Below are 24,122 nucleotides of genomic sequence, written 5' to 3' on the forward strand. Positions count from 1 at the left end.
TGCCCCGGGGCGAGCGCTCAGCCTGCTTTCGCGTGTTTACCGGAGAGGCTGGTGACCATTCTCAGACGATTTCAGAGGTATCATCGGTCTCTTTCACCTGGGAGAGTCATGTGATCCCCTGGTTTTCTGTTGTCACGTTACTCAGGCTTAGGTGGGTAGTGGCCCTTCCTGCTGGACACCTGAGTGAGTGGTGACCACAGGAAGAGCAGTTCTTTCTGGAAGAACAGACACCCTGGTGATGGGTGGGGCCGGAGGGGTGGGAGGAATCAGCTGGTGACAGAAGTGGAGAGAGCGAGGCTAGGAAACGGGCTCTTGTTAGGACGGCGGGTCAGTGTGAAGAGGAGAATAAACCCAGTGCTGTCGAAAGCCGAATGGTATCAGAGGCCTCTCTTGTAACAGGAGCGACTATGAAGAGATGCCCCTGCAGAACGGCCAGGCCATCCGGGCCCAGTACAAGGAGGGGTCTGAGAGTGACTGAGCCCCCGTGCCTGCTTCCTGGCCTGCCCTGTACCTGCCTGAACGCAGACCTCTCTTACAAGCAGAGATTTCCTGATCCTTATTTGTTTACATATTTTTGAAAGGGAAACCAAAACTGAGGACAAATTTAAACATTGGGCCAAATTTACTGTTAGACTGACTGCACTGATTTGGGAAGAGAGCTCTGACGAAAAGTTTCAGCCGCCAGATCATGTTTCAAAGATTTCATATGAGGGGTGGCTGTTTCCAGTGAGAAAGAAGTTACTGCTGTTTTTAGTAGAGAGAATTATGTACTTAAAAAGAAAATTTACTCATTTCAAGTTCCTGGAAAGCCCTTAGGAATAAGGTCCACAGCATGGGGGTGTTCCTCTGCTCCCTTCCTTTCTTCCCTGCCCCGTGGTACCAACTTTTGACCCTTTAAACCCAAAGGGAAGCCTATTTCTGTGGCTGCCCCACGAGGGCAGTCCTTCCCCACCGAGTGGCCTGTGCTCTGGAAGATCACGCATCTCAAGCGATGGGTAACTTGTGTCGGTTGCTGTGTGAAATGTGTACATGTGTAATGGCTCTTTGGGGAAAGGGAGGAGGGTGGGCAGGTCCTAGCCCTTCACTGCCACCAAAGCAGAGCTGGTGTCTTGGAGTTCTGAGGAGCGTTTGATAAGGCTCGTAAGGAAAGGGTAAGATGATTGACAGGTTGTCAGCTCCCATGGGAAGGGTCTTGTTGCCAGAGTTTTCTAAGGGCCTGTGTGCACACGTGAGTAATGCGTGTGAGCGTTACATCATGAATATGCATGATGTCCCTGTGCATAGAGACATCATTCATATTCATGGGGAGGAGGGTATCCATTACAATTCCAGTAAGCAGGAGTTTCTGCAACTGTGTCAAAGATGATGCCTTGTAGAGCTCTATTTGTTTTGTTTTTTTTTAATAAAAGTTAAACAAGCGATTGGTATACTCTACTACAGATTCGTTATTGCCAAAAAGTTCTTCAGCTTCACATCTGGAAACTAGACGAAAGAAGGTAAAACATTTTAGGTGGCTTACGGAGGAACATCTCTGGGGAGAAGGTAACTTGTTGGGAATCATTCCGGCCCTGTGTGTCTCGCATGGTCGTCAGGTAAACAGATGAATTGCTCTGTGTAAGAGCCGTCTGGAGCTGCCGTATCTGTGGCATCGTAGAAGGCCCTGGAGAGTTCCAGTTCCTTTTTGTCAAAGACTAATTATAGGAGGTAGAGATACCTCCTCTGCTTTTCATTTGGCATGCATAGTAATCTCTCTCTTGAATGGTTTACCTGTGATCATTGCAGACATCCTGATTGATGCCATCTTGGCAGACACAGAGGTATGGGACGTGATTGTTCTGCTCTGCAAACAGCCCCCGCACTTCCTCCATGTATACATTAACTCTCCAGTTACCATTCAGGGCTACAAGTTATATTCCACTTGAGGTAGTGCTGGGACCTTAGAGAGGTTCATGAGAGACTATTCATTATGACTTCATATCTTTCTTTTTAATTGAAACTTTAATGATAATGCACCTTTACTATGGATTCCATTTATATTTGTTTTTAAAACCTTGTAAATAAGAAAGTCTGAATTAAAACAATTGTATTATTGCAAGGGTAATTCAAGTTCACATGGTTTTTTACATTTGCTGCAAGGATGTGATTAATTTTTTTTGATTCTGTGTATTCAGAGGTATTGAAGAAATTTTCTGTTACCAGATTTTACAACTTCTATTAAGACTAAGTAATTTTATGTAAATTGATGAAAACTTACTTGTGCTGATTCATGTATCCTAGTATGATATAGTTTACAAGTTTTAATCATTATAAAATAATTGTCCATAATTTGGAATGCTGTTATGTATCAGTAGATGTACAGTGTTTGAGGCATTTAGCTGGACACATTAGGTACATTTGAAAACTTATCCTCATCCTACAGTGTAGTTGTTAACTGATGACTGATACCTTCATCCTTTGATTCTTACTGGCGTCAAATCAGTGAAATGAAAAATACGGGAGTATTTATTTACTTTTTGTAACTAAGTTGGAAACGAGGAAAAGTTACAAAAGAAAGTACTTAAGTGGGAAACGGTTCTTTATTAAGTCATGCATTTTCAGTTTCTCTTCTCTGGTATCATGTGTCAACATATTACATCTTACATGTAAAAATTTGCTTAAAATATATAGCATTTAGTGTGTATTATATGTGCCATAGGTATTAGGTTAAAACACCAAAGTCTGCCAGAAACTTTAGACAGTAGCAAGAAAATTACTATGATTATTTTTTGGTCTTGGAGGGTATCAAAGTTTTGCGAACTTAAATTATAAAGGGCTGACTTTAGTTCTTCCATGGTAACGGCTTGAATAACATCATCTTTGGGATAATTTTTATACTGGTCCAGTCTAGGGAACCTGGAAGATGACCATAGGCATTTCACAGTTTCCCTAGGGAGAGCTTCATTATCCATGTGGATAAAGGTCTGCTTGATTTATTATTAAATCATTAAAGCAGTGAGTGATGCAGTTTTCTCTCTCTTAAGCCCCATTTGAAAGGCTAAAGAAGAGGACATATAAAATATATTCAAGGTTTGTAAGATTGTTCCTGTAAATAATTACAGATTGCAATAAAAGTTTAGATACATTATGTAAACCCAACCCATTAAATGGTCAGGTTACAATACAGACATCACCAGCCTCAAGAATTCCATGAGCTATTTACTGAAGGTACAGTTACGTTCAGTAGATTATAATGTGGTCAGTAACTTATTTCCTGGAATCCTTTTCACAGGGAAAAACACAGAGGCTCATAGAAGGGATGATTAAAAGGGACATCTAGTGAAGACTAGACTTAGAACATTTAAGTACATTTATGTATTTTGAGGGTTTTAAAAACCAGTTGCCTTAGAGGTTAGACTTTTGAAAAACAAAGGTACAAATCTTTTCCGCAGGCCAAAGGGAAGTTGCTTTAGTCTGTGACATCTTGTTACCCTGTTCATCTTGATTTGACATGTTTTAGGTATACTGGGAACTGTAATACCAGACTGTGAAACACAGGATTTTCTGCTACTGAAAACTCTGCCTTTTTACAGAGACTGTAAATACCTGTAAAATAAAACAACTCTAAACCTTAAGCTCAAAAGGAAAGATGAAGCTGTGTATTAGACCTTGGAACTGTCCGTGAGTACAGTAGTACGTGATCACAGAATGATCATTTTAGTCAATCAGAGTGAATAAATGTTTATTTATGGCAAATTTACACTTCGGGAATGGCTTCATTAAGAGACTACCTTTCTATACTCTGGTTTCTCTTCAGATCGTATAAATCTTTCGCCTTTTACTAAGAGACTACCTTTCTGGTAGATGTTAATAAATTTTTAATATTTGATCCTTATTTATGTACATTGATTTGTTTGCTCTTTGCATGTGGAGTTAACTTGATCATTCAGGCATTGCTGCTTTAGGGACAAGAGCAGGGTTTTTTCATTTCAGCAGGTGGACGCGGAGGTGTGTCTGTCTTTATTGCCATGTTAACGTGGCCCAGGCACGAGCCCCAAAGGTGAGCTTCACCGGTTTTGGGGCCCACCTCCCCACTTACTTGGATATGACTTTAAATCAGTCAGAAAACCTCCAGACACCTTTTCTGATTCATAAATAACGGTCTAACTGTTGTGGACACAAAATGAATAATCGTGAAAGCATTGTGTAAGCCGTAAGGTACTAAAACAAACATTTCTGTTGTGATTGCTACTGAAAAAGAAAACACAGGAGTAGAGGCTGTAGTGTTGCAGATTTGGGCCAACAGTGTGAGTCAGAGCTCTCCAGCTATCAGAAAAGACCAGCTTGCCCACTTGCCACCCCTTAAGCTCCAGGAGAGAAGCCCTTGAGGGAAGGATTTGATGCCCAAGGGGAGAATTCCAACCAGAACACAGCAAAGCGGTCAGGATCTTGGTCCCACGAGTGGATCAGCAAATCGCTGTACTGGCGAGGACCAGAGCTGAACTGCAACTTCTTCTGTTTTTTACAGTTTTATAGATTCTAAAGCCACTAACTAAATATGGAGAATTCATTTGTGATACTATTTAGACTATGACGAAAACACACACTTTAAACTGGAATAATTTATTATTCTAACAAAAGTACAAAGTATGGAAAATTAGTGTATTTGAATCATTTCAGAGAGTAGAGAAAGTTTCACACTAGCAGATTTCGGCTTTTAGCACCTTTGAAAAGAAACATTCAAAGTTAAGACAAGTGGCAGGACAGGCTCCTGACTACCTTCGGTGATGACTCCTCTGACTTAGGGTGTGCAGGTCACAGAACAGTGTGGTTATTTGGTTTTTTTCTCTACATTTTGAGAGCGCCACAAAAACACACTTAAAGAGAGTGAGACAGGTGATCACTGACTACTAGATGGCTGGTGGTTAGAAGATGGAAGAGAAATGTTGGGACAAAAGGAGAAAGATCACAGGCTGGACAGGGCGGTCAAATGGACAGTCCAAAGGCGCTGACAATGCAGTACATGGTCTTGTTCTCCCATCGCACTGTGCAGCTCCCTGCGGGAGGAAGGAGGCGGGTTAGGACAGAAAACTGGGAAGAAAGGGGGCCTTCCGAGTTCTCACGATCGTGTACTTAACTCTTTGTGGCCAAAAAAGAAGGCTGGCCAGTCTCTCTTCTATCAAATGTTTTAAAAGGTGACTCTAATAGACATGCATTCAAAGACAGGAAACATCCAAGCACATATTTCATAAAACAACGCTTTGAATAATCTAGATCTCAGCAGGGTCCAGGCACTGCAGAGCCTTCAGGGAAATGCCCGTGACAAGCCTTCACGAACGGAATGAAAACCGTACGTACCATCAGTAGAGCTGTCCCAGAAGCAGGAACTTGCCGTGTGCAGTCCCGCTCCGTTCTTCTGCATGATTACACAGGTCACTTCGATAAAAACAGACTTTTATTAGAGAAATATACTTGGCAACACAAATTCCCTTTTGTCCACTTTCATTATATATATACAGATCACGTGGCTGATGTTCATGATAAAAATTCTAGGGGTAGAGTGCCAGGTCCTAGGACATCAACAGATCACCACAGGCTTGTTCTAAAAGCATCAGATCTGAAATGCTGGTACGTCCCTGCGTTCCCGCAGCCCCACAGGCCAGGTGGGTGGTTACGTGCACAAGCCGAGTGACCTGCTCCTACCAGGAACCTCCTCTGAGCTCAGGCCACGCTGCTCTCCTGACACAGACTCGCCTCTGATCAGTATTTAAAGAACCACCACCAATATAAACAAGAGGCAAAAATTCATTACCAATGTATTTAAACGGTTTCCCCAGCTTGGTGAGTTGGCTTAAGGTTTGCTCCACTACGTTTGTGGTCCACTGATTCACTTTGCTGTGCTGATAGGCGTTGCCACCGATGGCACTTTCTATGGCCTGGAAGACAGAGCACAGCTGGTCACTGTTAGCAGAACACACCAAACACCTTCCAGCCACTCCTGAGGTTAGCACAGTTAGTACTGCACCCTAAGAACTGCTGAAATACAATTTGCATAAAGTGTAAATAAGCTTATTTGTAAACACGAGGACTCCTTTGCAAATGTACCTTTAGTTCTAACAGTGTTGTATTTCATTTGAATGCTTTATATTCAGTTTTAAAAATATGTAATTATATGGGACTTCCCTGGTGGTCCAGTGGCTAACACTGTGCGTTTCCAATGCAGGGGGCCTGGGTTCGATCCCTGCTCGGGGAACTAGATCCCGCATGCCGCCAACTAAACAGTCCGCATGCCACAACGAAGATCCTGCATGCTGGAACTAAGACCCAGTGCAGGGCTTCCCTGGTGGCGCAGTGGTTGAGAGTCTGCCTACCGTTGCAGGGGACGTGGGTTCGTGCCCCGGTCCAGGAAGATCCCACATGCCGCGGAGCGGCTGGGCCCGTGAGCCATGGCCGCTGAGCCTGCGCGTCTGGAGCCTGTGCTCCGCAAAGGGAGAGGCCACAACAGTGAGAGGCCCGCGTACCGCAAAAAAAAAAAAAAAAAAAGGCCCAGTGCAGCCAAACAAATAAAAAAAAAAAAAGTAATTATATAGCATCTGATCTGTCAAGTTTTTTAAACATTTTGACTGAATTTAATGTTTGCTGTTGTGGTTACCGTCTGGAGATAAGGAACACGTTTTCTCCCTACTGAGGCTAGAAAATATCTTCCTTTGCCTATTTCTTTCTTAAAAGTACACCAGAGATAGAGGAATCTTTTGTCGGTTGTACAACTGACAATGTACAAACCTATCCAAATAATCATGTATTGATATTTACAAATACTTCCTTTACCCAGCATCTTCTGGGAATGTTACCACAAAAGTACATTTTTCAGAAAACTAAAGAACTCCTCTATCTATTCCAAAACTTAGTTTGTGATGAATTTTTTCTTTATTATGAAATTCCTTGTCTCGTTTTCTGTGCTGTATTCTGGATGGGTTCACCCTGTGTGCTTCAGAGGGTATTCAGGAATACACACGGTCCCTGGCCCCAACTCTTGGTCCAGCTGGTAATAAGGATAGTCCCATTTTACGGTTCTCTGGGCCTTTTACGCTGGTGCCTGTGTGCCTGCCTCTAAGCAGCTTTCTTTTCTACTCCTTTTCTAACTTGTGCTGGAAACCAGAAAACTGAGTTTTTATGACACTTACGACCTAAAATAATAACATTCAGTGAGGGCTAAGTTCTGTCCTCAGACATGGAGAGAAAAAGTCCCTGAGTTGTATACAATGGTGACAGACTGGGGTCTACGGCCTGGGGCCTAGCCCAGAGACCTTGGTTTTGAGGAACAAAAGCGACCTACAGTCACGCCATATTCTAGCGCTGGAAATTCCTAGTCATCCTGGGACCTGAGCGGGCTGCTGCCCCCACAAACTGGCACAGCTCTTCCGCACCCTCTGCCGTGTCCTGCTCCCTCCCCAGCTGAGAGCTGAACCTGGGACCAGGGTGGTGATAGCTCTGGGTGTCCCCAAAGAAGTAGGGGCTGCACTCGAGCTAAACCTCTCACTCCGGCAAGTCTCTCCACACATGCTTTGGAATTCACTGTTTTTCAGGGAGGGAGGAAAACCCTCCGCTAATTTTGTACCCATCCAAATTTACTACTACCCAATCCTTAAAATAGCTGAGTACAGAATTAACCTTTTGCCTAGTGGCAAAAAAAAGCTGAAAGTAACACCACACTGTAACTTTATGCTTCCAGGGAGACTGGGAAGGTCTACTTGCAATGGTACTTGCTGCCTGGGAACCAAGTCAAAGACAGTGAAGAAAACAAGCAAGGCCCAAGGAGGCTTCACGATGAGCCAGCTCCATGTCTGAGTTCTAGTGAAATTCACCCATCTTCCTGCTCCCTACCATGCTCCTAAGAAACACTTTTTTTTTTTTTTTTTCAAAAAACTACAAGGACTTCCCTGGTGGCACAGTGGTTAAGAATTTGCCTGCCAATGCAGGGGACACGGGTTCAATCCCTGGTCCGGGAAGATCCCACATGCCGTGGAGCAACAAAGCCCGTGCGCCACAACTACTGAGCCTGCGGCTCTAGAGCTGGCGAGCCACAACTACTGAAGCCTGCACGCCTAGAACCTGTGCTCCGCAACAAGAGAAGCCACCACAATGAGAAGCCCGTGCACTGCAACAAAGAGCAGCCCCCGCTCGCCGCAACTAGAGAAAGCCCGCACGCAGTAATGAAGACCCAACGCAGCCAAACATAAAAAAATTTTTTAAATGAGTAAATTTTTAAAAAAGAAAGAAAAACAATGACAAGCAAACTGTTATAGATCCTGAAAGCAAGTAGAAAATCATGCCTGATGTGGAATAATACATACAGCAGAACAAAATCATTTTGCTTTTTAATGGTGTTCACAAAAATAGGGTGTGGTTCTTTATCACTCTGCCATTAGTCAATAACTTGCATTAATGATAATTTGCATTGGAGTCAATTCCAAATCACATATATAACCTCAAATGGTATTGGCAAACTTAGATCATCTAATAACCGTCTTTTAGCCCCTGGCTTCATTATGTGCTCAGTGTACCCAGGGAGGGAAGCTGACTAGGAAAACGTTTCTGGCCTCCTTCCTGCCCCAGGCTGCCCCATGCTCAGCACTGGTCCAGCCACACCCACCTCCCTCCAATCCCTCAAACACCACGCACACTCCTTACCACAGGGCCTTTGCACTTGTCCACTGCCTGGAATATCTGTCCCCCTCTTTTCACTGAGTTAACACTCCTCCCATTTTCTCAGATTCCAGCTCTGAACTCACTAGGTGGGTTAATCCCTCAAAGCACCACATACCATGGCAGTTACCACACAGGGAATGCACATTTACATTTTCCAATGTGATTATTACCATGAGTCTTTGATGCTAAAAGGTTATAGAATCAAGCCTTAGTAACATTCAGTAATAATGCTAGTATATAAAATGTCCTGTCTCATTTAAAATATATCATTTACATAATATGGGAGCATTCTTGTTTGTTTTGTTTGGTTTTGGTTTTGTTTTTTGCGGTACGCGAGCTTCTCACTGTTGCGGCCTCTCCCGTTGCGTAGCACAGGCTCCGGACGCGCAGGCTCAGCGGCCATGGCTCACAGGCCCAGCCGCTCCGCGGCATGCGGGATCTTCCCAGACCGGGGCACGAACCCGTGTCCCCTGCATCGGCAGGCGGACTCTCAACCACTGCGCCACCAGGGAAGCCCCAAGGGAGAGTTCTTATCCAGATATTCATTGAAGTAAAAACTGTTATTTGAAATGCCAAAACACACAGGCTCAGTTGAAACAATTCCAAGACAGTATTTAAAACACATTATTTTCACTCATATAAGCCATTAATCAAACATTGAAAAAGGGAGCATTTCTCCTCTTACCTCTTTTACAATGTTGCTCACTTCATCAACAACAAAAGCAGTCTGTAAGGAAGAAAATTAGTTAAGTTTGATTGATTTAAACGATCCTTTTCCACTGCACTGATGAATGCAAATTTAGGTAATGAACATGATTTAGAAATGAAGACCTTAGAAATAATCTAACCAGGCTGTTCATTTTACTGAGGAAAACATTAAGTAGCTCTCTGAGGATCACAGAGCTAATGAGAGGCAGTCAGGAGACGTAGGACACATGTATACAATTTAAAGGTTTTTTGGTTTGTTTCTGTTTTAATCATGCCATGACCCAAAAGACCGACTTCACCTTAAACTAAAATTCAATCTCTCCATCCATTTCAGCTGGCCGCTAGGATGATTACTATAGAAGTTTAATGAGTTACTTGACTTTTATATAAATTAACTGACTCTTTCCCTGATGTAAACTTGTTAGGAGGCTTGAAACTTAAGACGTTTTGGTTTTGGGGGTTTGTTTTTAGCCACTATTTGTGGTAAGATACACCATGATTTTACTATTTTCTGTTGGTATCTTCTTTCTCAGTGCCGTCCTACTTCAGGACTGTACAGCTAGCTGCTGGCACAGCCATTCCCCGCCAGTGTGCCGAGGTGAGCTGGGAGGTGGGCTCTCAGCAGGAATCTAGTGCCAGGAGTTTATATAAATGGCTTTCTTTTTTCTTTCTTTTTACATATGGTACATCTGAATGGGTACAAGGTTCCCTCTGAATCCTGGGAACCTTATTTCCGGAGCTTTGCAGATGCTTTCCAGAGGGCAGCCCCAGGCCCTCAGTCCATGTGCATCCCGGTGCAATAAAGGCAGAGAGTTCAGCAGGGCGTTTTCCTCCCTGCCGGGCTGCTGACCACTGTGGCCCTGTGCTAGCAATGCCCCTTTCTTCCCAGGAGGATCAAGAGCTGACTGCCTGAAGCCCACCCGCTGTACCCAGAAGTCATACTGGGAGACAAAGCCAACTCACCCAGTTAATGAAAATCTGCAGTACCCTAGAGTAAATTATTTCTCGAAGTTTAAAGGATCTTTCCAAGAGACTTCAGTGATCCTAAACCATACAGGAAAGTCCCTGTATAACTTTCCATGTGGTTAAAATATGAAAAAGGGTGAGGGGCATTTCAATGGACTTTTCGTGGAAAGTACAGCAGTTGTACAGAATCCACTGGGCAGTTTCAGTTTCTACAGGAAAGTCGAACAAGGAACAGAGAGTAGAGTTATTCATACAAAGATCCAGGTATCTACATGAAGTTAGAGGATATGCAGAGGCTGTTAGGAGGAGTGGGGTGGATTAGTAAACGCCCAAAGCGGGCCTCCTAGAAAGAAGAGAGTCATGGTCTCAACCTCCCAGGGCTTTATCTTGTGTAAAACACAGATCACTCTGTTGGGCCCTTTCATTTCTCAGATATGCAGTTGAGATCTGAAATAATGAAGTCACTTAGCCACCTCATTGGTGAGAGCCAGAATTAGAGTGCAGAGGATTAAAATGCCAGTATTAAGGGCTTCCTCTATGCTGCCATTTCCTTTCTTAAAAGTTACTCAATGTTCCTATAATACAAGCCATTTTGCAACATTAGATCAGCGCACAGTTTACAGGGGTCTTCCCTTGACTCCCTGCTCCTGACCTATGACTTCTCCTAATTATTCACTTGATTGCTGCCAGCATTCAGACACTGATGACGACACTGCCATAGACGGTTTGTGCTAGTTCGGAAATGAGATAAAAACGGAAACTCTTAAGGTCAGTCCTTAAGCCATATATATATATATGTATTTCCCTCAGAACATTCCTGCTTAGACTAAATTTCAAAAATGGTAAAAGAACCTGTTATTTTTGACAGGCTGCATAATAAATAGGACTCCATTTATTTGTATTTCAACAAGAATTATTTAGTGAGAAGAAAAATGGGCAGCTATTCTATAAGAGGAGCACCCATCAGCTTTATTCCCTGAATGTGAATGCTCGTAAGCTTGAAGGAAGAAGGAAAGCCATGAAACGGCGCACGTCATTACAGCGAATGTCGTCTGCTTGGTAAATAACTGCATGCGCTCCCCTGCTTCTTCGCTGGGGCAGTAAGAGATGACTCTTCTCCCCCCACAGATAAAAGCTATCTTACTGTCGTCTGAAACTCAAATGAAATGGGAGTGACGGTGGCCTCGGTGGGCGCTGCGCGCAGCACCGAAGAACAGGTGTGGAGACGAAGACAGGCAGCTTCTCCTACTGGGCACGTCTGCTTTTTGCCCACAGCCAGAGGATCCAATCCTTGACTGAAGGGACTTGAGAGACGTGACTGTACATGCGGGTCACTCTGGAGTCTCGCGTGCATCAGCGACACACAAGGGGCGGCCTTCAGTCTTCCCCACCCGCGGGCGGGGGTCTGAATCACGGAATAAACAGAGCGAGTGGCGGCGCTCTCTCGGGGTCGGGGGCGTGGCGGGCCGGGGGCGCAGGGGAGGCGAGCGGCGCGGCGGGGGGTCTCCCGGGAGTGCCGCCGGCAGAAGGCTTCCCAGGGCTGCGGAGCCCCCTCCACGCCCCGCCCCCCGAGCCCCGCCCCGGGCAGGGCGACGACGCCCTGAGCCGGCCCGGCGGCGGGTCACCGCGAAGCGCTCGGCAGGGCGTCGGTGCCGTCAGCCTGCGCTGGGGACGGCCGCTGCCCACGTCTAGACGCGGCCCGGGTGCCCGCACAAGCCCCTGGCTGCCGCCGCCCACCCGCACCCGGAACTCCCGGCCTCCACCCGTCCCGTCGCCAACCCAGCGGTTACCTCCTCGGTAGCCTGGTAGTCTTCCATCTTCCCTTCGGCGCCTCGCCTCCGCCTCCCTGAGTGGAGCGCACTGCGCAGGCGCACTCAGGCCCCGCCCCTCGCTCCTGGCCCCGCCCTCCTCTAGGGCCCCCGCCCACTCCCGCCCTGACCCAGTTGCCAGTACAACTCCGACCAGCCCGGCGGCCGTTGGGGGTTCGCCTCTTCTCCCGTGCTGCCGGAGCCGACGGTTTCCGCGGGAACCCGCCAGGGAATCCCGGCAGCTCCCTACACCTCAGCAACGAAAACAAAACAAATGGACAAAGCCAGTTCGGGAGGGGAAGAGTCGTCCTGGCCCCTTTCTCCGGTTCGTACTGTGTGGGTTAATTTGAACGTTCAAGCGAGTTTGGACACCTAGTAACAAACTGTAAAGTGATTTATGAACATGATGGGCTGTCTGAGATATTGTTTGCAGTCCCCTTAGGGATCCAGGGTTAGGAAACTTTAGCTGTGAACGAAACCTTCCTTTGGGGAGGTAAGTTTTCCATATAAATGAGATTTTTTTTTTTTCCTACAGTCACCATTAAAAAAAAAAATTGGGGGGTGGAAAACATTGTAAGATGCTGCACACTTTCTGGCTGCCTTAACCAGAATGACCTAGACATACACTTAACTTGTCTACAAAGGTCTTTGTAAAAATTAGTAACGGGGGCTTCCCTGGTGGCGCTAGTGGTTGAGAGTCCGCCTGTCGATGCAGGAGACACGGGGTCGTGCCCCGGTCCGGAAGGATCCCACATGCCACGGAGCGGCTGGGCCCGTGAGCCATGGCCGCTGAGCCTGCGCGTCCGGAGCCTGTGCTCCGCAACGGGAGAGGCCACAAGAGGCCCGCGTACCGCAAAAAAAAAAAAAAAAAAAAAATTAGTAATGGCGCTGGGCACTGGTATGGCGCTCTCCAGGAAGGGCTGGGATATATGTACCTGCTTGCTTGCATGCGATCTGAGGCTAAAACCTTTGACTTTGGGGGCTACTTTTTCTGTTGTTTTTACCACACCCTCAAAGTCAATCTGTCACTTCTTACCTCTCTAAAGACCAATAGCTAAAACCCACTTCCCATCCTTCCAGGAAGGGCTGACCACAGGACCCTGAGACTTGGTAGAATTAAGCTGCAGAGCCCACATTCAGTTCATCTGCAACCCTTGTTTCTGTGCTATAGAATCTGAGTTCCATGCTGGCAGAATCCGTTTTATTCACTAATGTGTCCCCTGCCCCTTCCATTGTACCTGGCGCATGGTAGGTGCACAATTAAAACTTACTGAATGAATGATTTCCCTACACATTAGTTCTGCCTCATACCCAGTTGCAGAGAACTGGGAGTGGAGGAAGAGGCAATCGCCTGCCTCCTGGGAAAGGGGGAGGGGGAGAGGGTGAAAGACACAAGGCTGCCCTGCCCCGGACACCTGGCTTGAGCAAGGGGACCTGCTGGGTGGGAACCAGCTGCCCTCTCACACCTGGTTTCTGCTTCTCAGATTCTGAACTCTACCTTTTGAGCTTTGTTCCCTTCCTGTTATCTGGCTTCGATTCACCTGTTCCAGTGTTTCAGCCTCAAGCCTCAGTCTACATGGGATTCTAAGTCTGGCATTTCTTTGTTTTGTCTTCCTCACATTCCCAGCTTCACCTAAGATCCCAAGATCCCTTATCAGGTGTCCTTCTCCATCACTTGACCCCAGTTCCAGCCCCTCAGCAGCACCACACTCCTGAGCCAATCAGGGGCCTTTTCACCCTCTTCTAATTTTCTTCTGCTCTCCTAGGGTGGCCCCGGAGGCCCACTAGCTAAGTGTGTTAGAATTATGTGCAAAGCAAGAGGGAACAATTCTGAGTGAGGTTTTGGACATCTTTTCTAAATTGTTCCATAACCTTTTAAGAATTTCCTAATTCAAATGAGTGTCCTGAATGGCTGCTGGGATAGTGCATTAGTAATGCTTAGATCTTAAGTTACACTGTGACTGAAAATCACCAGCATGGGCATAAATCAACAGAAAACATGTAAATGTGAATTTTAAAAAATTTTACATGACTTTAGCTTATCTGCATTGGGTACCACTCTCCAATTTTAACTATCAAAGAACATTCATTAAATGATCATAATACATGCCATAGTTATATTGAGTCTGCCCCAGAAATGGATAAGTTGGTCTGTTTATCTTCAGAACTATTTGTTCACTTATTCAACACACATGACAGTGACACTCACTTTGCTGCAGCCTCTGAGCTGTAGTGGAAGCTACAGAGTTGACTAGGACACGGCCTTGATGGAAAAACTTATTTCTGTCAATGGGAGGATTTGAACTCTCTAGGCTCAGTGATGTTGTAGTGCTTGGAAAAATGCAGTGCAGGGGTTGTCTTCTGCCCGATTGATGTGCACTCTGCAGGGCTAAGGAATTTAAAATCACTATGGCATTTGGCCGTTGACTAGCTGCCATTCCAGCACCCCGACTCTGCGAAGAACGAATGTCCATGAGAAGTCCTGGAGTATAAACACGCTGACCCAGAGCTGCTCATGAATCTCCCGTATTTAGCCATATTTTAGGATAACGTTTAGGTTTCTGTGCAGCAAGTAAGTGGAGTGGATCTTGCATTTGCTTTTCAGTTTGGGGCTTAGCCATAAGTTGGCAGATGTTGTGTGCTTTCTTTCTTCGAGTCGAGTCTCTTAAATACACTCCTTAGAAATAAGGATTGCTGTTGTCAATGCCTTATTTAGCGAGTGTGGGCCAAATAACCATAGCCCTGTCACCTCAACAAGTGATATCCACGGCCACAGTTGGGTCTCCCAGTGCTGTCTATGCTCTGCAGCCGTTTGCCATCCAAATCCAGTCCTGGGGATATTCGCGTTTTCCTTCCTCTCCCTGTGCCTAGGAGTGTTACTGAGATGTACCGTGGAGTCAGGCTGAGTCACTAATGATGAGGAGGAGGAAGATGCCGATGGTGATGATGGCGATTGGAAAACACTCAAGTGTGAGGAATGTAACGTTGTAATGGGGAGGCTGACACAGATGTAAAGTGAGAATCCTGTGCTGAGAAGTACATGCTAACGAGATTGGCTAAGAAGTGCCTATATTTAGGTCTGCTGTCAGCTGGGAAGCACGGGCACAGTGGGACTGAAATACCTCTGTACCAACTGGGAATGGCTGTTGCTCTGAACCCTTAGGCTCCCTCTTCCTTCCAGTCCTGCCCACCCCTGCCCTTTCCCTGGGACCTCATCCCAAGATCCAACAACTAAAGGATAATTCGGGGCATAGCAGGGCCACCAGCGGGCATTTCTTCTGACCAATCATTTCATACTGTGGTAGTTATTAAATAGTTTATCAGTTCTGTGTATATGAAAAAAACACACACACTACATCAGTCAGCATAGGCTAGGTTAGCTGAAGAAACCAATGACCCTAGACTCTTGGTGGTTGACAACAACAAATGTGTATTTGTCACTCACGCTACATGACCATCAAGGGTCTGCTGTGGCTCTGCCCGGTGTGTTCTCCACGCATCGGCTGGGACCAGGCTGATGGAGCAGGCTTACTCCAAAGTCAGTGAGGGAGAGGGAAGGGGGAGGGGACAGTGGCCCCAGTGCTGGCTGGAAGGTGCCGCTCATAAGTGCACACACTTCTTCGTCCAGAGCAAGTCTCTCGGCTGACCTGGGTTTATAGGGCAGGCACACTTATGGGGGAAGAATGCTACAAGCTGCCACACACAGCATTCTGAAGGCTTCCCTTGGTGATTTATTGATACCATGTTCACGCTGTCTTTGCCTGACTCCCGCCCATTCATCAACCTGACCACTCTCCCCTTCCACTGCTACTCTGGTCTAATCCCCAGGCCAGCCCTGTGTCACCTCACTTCAGTTTCAGATGTGATCTATTTCTACCCATTCAGTTTCAACACCCAGGTACCTTCTATCTTTGCCAGCTCTCCCCTGCTGTCCACTGTAGCCTGAGGCCTTAGGTCAGTGGTCTCCAAACTTCTGTAATCGTGCCCATGTAGCATGAATAATTTTTGAGTGGGTAACTCAAAAGTATGTTTATTTCAACTGTGATATGTTAAACTACAAATCCATTTATTTAATATTAATAAAGTTTAAGTTTTATCTTTTTGAAAATAAATATAAAAAGAAGTTCTAATGTTTTCTTAGTATATCCTACTGTTATGGGCTGAATCGTGTCTCTCCCCAGATTCATATGTTGAAGCCTTAACCCCAAGTGCTTCGAATGTGACCTTCTATATTTGGAAATAGGTGTATTTAGAGACCTATTTAGGGTCTTAAAATAGGTAATTAGGTTAAAATGGGGTCCTTAGGGTGGACCTAATCCAATACGACTGATGTCCTTATAAGAAGGGAATAGGACACAGAAAGGCACAGAGAAATCAAGTGAAGACATAGAGATAAGATAGCCATCAACAGGCCAAGGAGCAAGGCCTCCGGAGAAAACCAATCCTGGAAATACCTTGATCTTGAACTTCTAGACTCCAGAATTGTGAGAAAATAAATTTCCATTGTTTAAGCCACACAGTCTGTGGTATTTGTTGCAGCAGCCTTGGCAAAGTAATACACCTACTTTGGAAATAATTAGTCTAGGATACCCTCGTTCTAAAAACATTTTCTTCCAAATACTCCTAAATGGATCCACTTACTATCTTATGCTGCAAAATAGTAGCATGACTGCTAAGGAAACAGCGCTTGTGACGCATGAAGGATCTTCTTAGGCCATGGGTCCTAGACCATGATCACAGTGACAGTGCCTGACGTAGTAGGTGCACAATAAATATAGTAGCACTGCTCCTAAGGAAACAGCGCTTGTTACTTATTAAGGATCTTCTTAGGCCATGGGTCCTAGACCACGATCACAGTGACAGTGCCTGACGTAGTAGGTGCACAATAATTATAGTAGCACTACTCCTAAGGAAACAGCGCTTGTTACTTATTAAGGATCTTCTTAGGCCATGGGTCCTAGACCACGATCACAGTGACAGTGCCTGACATAGTAGGTGCACAATAAATATTTGTGAATGTGTTGAATGAACTGTAATCTAAGAGAGAAGCCTGTGACCCTCCCCGGGAAACAAGCTCAGAGGGGCCAAGTGGTTTGCTCAAGGTGACTCAGGTCTGTCTCACCCCAAAGCCGGCCCTCTTTTTTGTTTTTTTTTTTGCGATACACGGGCCTCTCGCTGTTGTGGCCTACTTCCGTTGCAGAGCACAGGCTGTGGACGCGCAGGCTCAGCGGCCATGGCTCACGGGCCCAGCCGCTCTGTGGCATGTGGGACCTTCCCAGACCGGGGCACGAACCCGTATCCCCTGCATCGTCAGGCGGACTCCCAACCACTGCGCCACCACGGAAGCCCTTGAAAGCCAGCCCTCTTAATTCACTCTTCCCTCCTGTCATGTTAATCCTCCTGCCCCACCCCTGCTCCTCACCTGATGGAATTTCCCCATCTCAGGTGGGCATCCTTAGGCCACAGAAGAATGAGATCTCAGAACCGAAGAGCCGAAGGGATGATCAAAGTGAATCTCACAGCTGAGGAAGCCGAGGCCCAGGAGTATTTGGAGAGATCTAGTGATTCCCAAGGCCACACAGCATACCTTAATCTTGGTCATCAACTGACTCGCCTGAATCATAGTCTCTCAATTAGAGTTTATACTAGTTCACCCTCGAGAGTGAGTCTGAGATCCTCAAAAGAGACCGTTAAGGGGGAAAAAAAGACAAGTCCACAGAGAGGGAGAAGATATCTGTGATATAAATATCTGACAAAGGACTCATATCCTGAATATATAAAGAACTTCTACAAATCAATAACAGAAAGATAACCCAATAGCAAAACAGGCAAAAGACATGAACAGGTCCTACACCAAAGCAGATATCCAAATGATCAATAAACATATAAAAAGATGCCAAATTGCTCAGCTACTCTATACATCAGGGAAATGAAAATTGAAACCATAATGTGATACCACTGTACACCCACCAGAATGGATAAAATAAGAAAGGCAGACAATATCAAGTGTTTGGGAGGATGTGGAGCCCCCAGAACTTGTTGCCAGTAGAGGATATAAATTAGTTCGACAGCTTTGGAAGACCGTGTGGCAACATTTGCTAAGGTTGGACGTACACCTAACCTGTGACTAGCAATTCCACTCCCGGACACATAACCAGCAGACACGTATGCAAATATTCACCCAAGCGTTTGTAGCAACACTATTCATAACAGCCCCAAATTATAAATAGCACAAATGTCCATCAACAGTACCATAAACAAATGTTTTAATCTGTTCATACAATGAAATACAGCACCGCGATGAGAATGAACAAACTATAACTACATGTAATAGTATGAATCTCATAAACACGCTGAACAACGGAAGCCAGGCCAAAAAATTGTTAATATCGTATGATTCCATTTACACAAAGTGCAAAATCGGGAGGACTAATGAATGATGTTAAAGGTCAGGCTAGTCGTTACCTTTGGGGGGGAAAGGTGTAACTGGAAGGCCTATGAGGGGCTCCCGAGATGCTGTTTAAGTTTTGTTTCTTCATAGGGGTGCGTTCACTTTGGGAGAATTTATCAAGCTGTGCTTATGATTTCTATCATATTCCGTATGTACGCTATACTTCCGTGAAATTTACCCCCCAAAAGTCCGTGCCAGTCTTGTTATAAATCAACTCTTGAGTTAACAGCTGTCTTTGAGATGTCATTACATTAGTCATTTACACTTGAGGTCAATGGAGAAACCCCTTGCAAACGTGGGAACGTTTGACTAATTGAAGCCTCTAGTCTCTTTGGGGGTTTCTTTGGTCTGGGTGAAACATTGCAGTAGCATCAGTGTGGTCTTTCCTCCACCAAAAAACATACACTGTTGGCGTACAAGAGCGCCTGGGTGTGGTTTCAGGTGGCTTTGCCCCGGGGTCCTTGGCGAATGGGGGTTAGTAGCCACAGAGGCACTCAGGGCCCGCCTGCCTGACAGGAAGGAAAGAGAAATACGTCAATTGTTCTAGCATGAAGAAAAATTGACTTCCTTCTCCAGAACGAGCTCCCCTGGTCTCCTCTCTTGAAGCTGAGGCAAAGGTAGGCTGAGCACCTGAGTCCAGCCCTTCGGGCAGCTTGTTTTAAGGGTGGGGTGGATAGAGATTACGGTTTATATAACTTCTCTTAAACTAATGGCTTTGAAAATGTAGGAAATAAAAGGAATGATATATCAGACAGAGGATAACTTGTAATTTTATTGAATAGCATACATTTTAAATGTAGGATAAGAATGATTTGAATGGAAAGGAGGAATACTTTAGAGTTAGTTAAAAAACTAAACAAAGAACACTACTTGAAAGCTATATGGTGTGAATTTTTTCTGTGGGGGTAGAGAGTGTTGTTTGATTTCCTTTTTGGTTTGTAAATTCTTATACATACAGTTTATTATTGTTTGGCTCTGAATCAACTTCACAGATTCCAATTTTTTGATCCCCCATAATCTTTAGTTTGGAGGTGGAACATAAATGTAATTTTAAAATTAAGAAAATTAAGTTAGCCGGGGTCTAATTTAAATGTCTTGCAATTCAGCCTCCTTAACCCCCAAACAGAATTTCCTGACAAGAGGAGAGATTATGAGAAGAAAATGCATGTTAGATATTAAGTATCTACTGAGACGTTAGAATTGGTATAGAAAAAGATTATTTAGCCAAGATAGTAGAAGATTCTATGTTCTTAACTTTCCTGTCTAAACAAAGCATAAGACTTTGGAGTTAAACAGACCCAGATTAGAGTGTGACTTTAGGTAAATTACTTAATTGCTGCAAGCCTCGCTCTCCTCGTCTGTAAAATGGATATCCTTTCATCATAAGGTTGCAACGAGGACTGAGATGGTGTGTGTAGAGAACTTGTCAAACTCTCTGGTCCAGAGTAAGTGCCAAATGTCAATAAACAGTAGCGGTTGGTACAAAAAAAGTGTAGCAATAATTATGAGTAGTACCTCCTGTATGTAACAATATGATAATATTAATTCTCATCTTTTTACCTTTCCATGAGAAAAGGTCAAGTTTAAGCCTGAAATATCATGGATTTCTATTTCAGTGTTTAACTTTGATTCTAAAAAGGCATTTGGGGGTTATTTTTGGTGGCAAGATGTCTGTGTGAATGAGAAAGGATAGACTCCACAGTGAATGCAGGAACCTTCCAGAAGGGGCACCCTTTCCGCCTTCTCCTGTCTCTTGTAGGTGTCAAGTTTTCTAGGCTTAAACCCACGGACACACAACGTCATATATTAAGGACAGAGTTTTGAGGGACCTGAAGCTTTTATGATGTCTGGAGACTTTAAGAAAACAAATACAAGATCAGGAATTGCAAATGAAGGGGCGAGAAGCCCAAGGTCACCGGCTTCCTGGAAAACCCACCTCTGGTTCAGTGACCAGAGAGACGAAGAATTTGCAAAGGCTTGTCTCTCTTTCCACGTCACAGTTCCTGAGGGACACACAGGCGAGTTGTCTCACCTTTGCAAAAAGGAGCCCATCAAGCCTGTGAGTACGAGGCCAGCTTGAGCTGGAACCACAGACACAAGAGCCGCCTTGCGTTCCGGTCCTTCCTTAGGAGGACGGACTGGTGGTCCTTGCGGCTGTTCCAGGCGTCCGTAAGGAAAGTCCATGTGCAAAAAAGAGATGACATTTTCAGGTGAAGCTGCAAGGTCTGCGTAGTCCCTCAACTTTTCCCCTGCATTCGAGGCAGAAAGTATTGTGGCTGCCTTCGGAAAAAGCTGCAGCTTCTCAAGGAAACAGCTGTGGTGAAACACAGCAGCGGAGGGTGCGGTCTCTGAAGCGACGGGGGCTGTGAGCCTCGCTCGGCTGTGACTTTCAGCCTTGGGCACGGTCTCTAGTTTGCCTTGAAAGTCTGGGTGGCGATGACAGTCGTGTTCACACGCAGGCATGTCAGGCATGTCGCCTGATCTGCCGCATTTCCCTCCATCACAGGCAGGGGGTGGTGCTTTCGTTCCTTTGATGTGATGACCAGCTGCTCAGAGGTGATAGATATTTAGATGAAAGGACGTGGGGACGGCCTGCAGATAAAGAGCGTTTCCTTTCCTGTTCTCCTTTTCTCTTCTCGCCCTCAGTTTCACGTTTCTTGTACTTTTCCCCCTCATCAGATCTAAAAAGCCGAAGTCAATCTTGGCTGTTAGGCTGAGGAAAGCAAGCAAGCGTGGTTTCAAAACTCACACGTGTTTAGCGACTTCCCTGGAGGTCCAGTGGTTAAGACTCCGCGTTTCCACTTCAGGGGACGCGGGTTCGATCCCTGGTCGGGGAACTGAGATCCCACAAGCCGCTCGGCCAAAAAAATTTTTAAAACAGACACGTTTGGATGTTCCTTTCCCCTGGCAAAAGGGGTCCCACACGTTTCTCCCCTGGGACTCTTTCCGTGCCCCCTCCCCTGCCCCCCATCCATTTCTGCTCTCTCCATATGCAGTGAATCACGCCTTCCTCTGAGCGGCCTCCTCTGTAGATCCTTATGTGTTTATACTCATCCTACCATGTCGTAACTTATTCGTTCGCATGTCCATTTTCTGGCTGGAGTGCGAGCTTTTTGAACGCAGAGACTGGCTCCTACTTATTTCATATCCTCAATCCGTGGCACATGCCTGGCACACACAAGGACCAATGAAATCAGCGCTGTGGATCAATGCACTAATCACCAAACCGCGTTGGTCTGGATGCAAAGTTCCACTGGGACACAGCACGACCGGCTACCGGCAAGACGGAAATACGCGGACTGAAACACTGTGCTGGGTTTAGGAGGGGTCCCTGCTGTCTCAGTCCCTATCGGTCCCAGAGAAATGGCTTGAGTCCTGCTTTGGGGCCTTCCTGAAGGGGCAGAGGGGGAGCAGAGAGGACGAGTTCTGAGTGCTGCTTGCTTTGTTCCAGCTGTTGCTCTAGGGCTGTACCCAGATGATTCCAGAATTGGGGTTTGATCCCATGTTGTCTGACACCCAAACCTATGCTGAGATGGGATGGTTTGCTGTGAAGTGCTTCTCCAGGTGGCTCTGGGAGACTTTTTCCTTCAAAGTGGTGCTTTGGTGTAGGTTTTATTTATTTTTTAATTGTTAGATAAAATTAGACTGGTAGATGGGATACTGTAAAACAAAAGGCAGCCACCGTTTCAAATGTACAAAAATGCAATTGAGAAAGGAGGTTGGGGGCTAGACTCGGCTCCATGTGGGTGAGGACAGAGCCTGATTCCAGTTCTTGGGACAAAAACACAATTTAAGAATTTGTTGGGTGCGTGAGAGAGTGACTAAATATTATCATAGAAAAACCGGATCTGGGAGATTTCATTATTCAAGCTATGAGATTGTAAATTTCTGCATGAGATCATTAAACTAAAATACCTTTTAGTGTGCTTCTCAGATTTGAAATGACTCAGATTTCCCGATGCTTTCCAGATGTCTGAAGCCTGGAGCTTTCTGAGATGAGTGTTGTTTGCTCACCTGACTGTCCTTCCTTCCTGCTCTACTCGAATTCGTGCTTCCTGCTTTGGCAAGTAAACCCGCATGTTACAATATTCACTGGGTTTCTCAACCCCAGCGAAACATTAAGGACCTATTTGCTGGGTGATGAGGGGTCACTAAAAACCAATGGGACCACTAGAAGGACACTTGAATCAGACAGAAAGAAGTCCGAGTCATGATAGAGAAATACACAAAGGAAAACGGGGTCATAATGAAGAAGCAATTTACTGTGCTTGTAAATAAGGAGAAAGTTCCTGAATTAGTTAGCAATTAATCTGGACCTTGAAAGATTAATAATAATAATGACGATGATGGTACTATTACTACTACCACAGTTAACATTTGTCAACGGCTTATTATATGCTCACCACTGTGATCTAAGTACTTTACGGGTAACAGCACATTTAATCCTCAGAGCAACTCTAGGAAGTGGGTGTTGTCATTCTCTCTACTTTATGGGCAAGGAAATTAAATCCCAAGGGGCTTAGGTAACTTGCCCAGCATCTCAGCAGTCAGTAAGGGGCAGAGCAGAGCTACTCACTCGCCCAGTGAGGCTCCAAATCCTGCTTTGTGGACTGTTCCCCTCACCGCCTCCGAGGAAATTAGATTTTGGTAGGGAGAGGCAAGAGCAGGAGTGAACGCATGGAAAAAGAAAAGCGCATGATGTGTTCAGGGAGCAGTCTCAGATGTGTCTAATTTGGGAGCATTGCAGCATTCTGTGGGAATTAAGGATGGAGGAGTAGGGAGGAGGCCAGATCAGCGAGGGTGAGAAAGGCCGTTTCGTAGTTTAGAACTCACGTGTAGGCGGTGGAGACCCTCAGCTCCTTTCCTGGGGGAGGAGTGACATATTCCCACCTCATCCTTGCTCAGTGGACTGTCCCTCACCCTAGAGATGTTCCTCTCCTTCCTCAGACCAGCTCCTTTTCTTCTCCCGGGCTCAGCCATGAAGATTTTCCTGTCCTCTCCGGTCACCAGTCTCCTTCTTACTCACCATCCATTCAGTGCTGTCACTCCTGTTCCCACTGGTCGGCTGCAGGCTAATGGACACAGCCAGTTCTGGACCCCATCAGTTGCTCCTGTTACCCACTTTGTGTTACAGATGCCATGCTCACACCTTGCTCCCTCATCCCAGCATAAGGCAAGGAACACGCCAACTGATTTTAATAGATCTCATAGAATTCTTTTACAATCTCCATTTTTTGACTCAAAAACATCAGAGAGATCAAAGCATCCAACAGAGAAGTCTATTTGTTTTATCCATGTTTTGAAGAATATGAAAAAGAATCCAGGGTGGCTTCTAGTTTCCTACTAGCGTCGGTGACCAGAAATGGAATCTGTAAAGATGGACCTTAGCTTGCTAAGGCCGCCAGGTGGATGGACTTCTCTGTTACTTTCTTGGTATTTACCATGGGTGCATGCTGCTGGCTAATTAGCTCCATCTGCCACCCTAGAAACCTCTCTTGACTAGG

The 24,122-nt window shown here is 45.5% G+C and overlaps 3 protein-coding genes across 16 annotated transcripts in view; 2 read left to right on the forward strand and 1 right to left on the reverse strand.

Moving 5' to 3' along the window:
- The window catches only part of TMEM181 (transmembrane protein 181), a 52,776-nt gene extending 43,722 nt beyond the window's left edge, over positions 1–9,054 (forward strand). For 2 of the 5 annotated variants that reach the window (XM_089922216.1, XM_022560370.2), the window contains exon 16: positions 400–3,736. In XM_089922216.1, coding sequence (XP_089778342.1) covers positions 400–478 — 79 coding nt within the window. In that variant the 3' untranslated portion in view covers positions 479–3,736. Of the gene's footprint in view, positions 1–399; positions 3,737–7,708 lie in introns of those variants that run through there. The other 3 variants (XM_089922219.1, XM_089922218.1, XM_030760261.2) reach the window with 3 other exon arrangements.
- Positions 1,384–12,254, reverse strand: DYNLT1 (dynein light chain Tctex-type 1). 3 transcript variants are annotated; one of them, XM_089922220.1, is made up of 6 exons: positions 12,150–12,213; positions 11,504–11,764; positions 9,371–9,412; positions 5,789–5,912; positions 5,335–5,412; positions 1,384–5,033 (listed from the first exon to the last, which is right to left on the reverse strand). In XM_089922220.1, exons 1-6 carry the CDS (start codon positions 12,174–12,176, stop codon positions 4,963–4,965), a joined length of 603 nt encoding a protein of 200 aa, XP_089778346.1. In that variant the 5' UTR covers positions 12,177–12,213; the 3' UTR covers positions 1,384–4,962. The 3 variants fall into 3 exon arrangements, with proteins under 3 accessions (XP_089778346.1, XP_022416093.1, XP_022416101.1); XM_022560385.3 differs by lacking the exon at positions 11,504–11,764 and having other exon boundaries at positions 12,150–12,232; XM_022560393.2 differs by lacking the exons at positions 1,384–5,033; positions 11,504–11,764 and having other exon boundaries at positions 5,337–5,392; positions 12,150–12,254.
- Positions 11,937–24,122, forward strand: part of SYTL3 (synaptotagmin like 3) — a 94,210-nt gene continuing 82,024 nt past the window's right edge. Inside the window, exon 1 of one of the 8 annotated variants that reach the window (XM_089922211.1) lies at positions 11,937–12,492. The gene's annotated coding sequence lies outside the window, so the exon portion shown is untranslated. Of the gene's footprint in view, positions 12,493–19,186; positions 19,236–20,292; positions 20,678–22,337; positions 22,682–24,122 lie in introns of those variants that run through there. The other 7 variants (XM_022560405.2, XM_022560414.3, XM_089922212.1 and 4 more) reach the window with 7 other exon arrangements.

The sequence above is a fragment of the Delphinapterus leucas genome, chromosome 12 (genome assembly GCF_059928025.1).
Source record: "Delphinapterus leucas isolate spDelLeu-1000000601 "Yukka" chromosome 12, BTC_Dleu_Yukka2, whole genome shotgun sequence".
Lineage (NCBI taxonomy): Eukaryota > Metazoa > Chordata > Mammalia > Artiodactyla > Monodontidae > Delphinapterus > Delphinapterus leucas.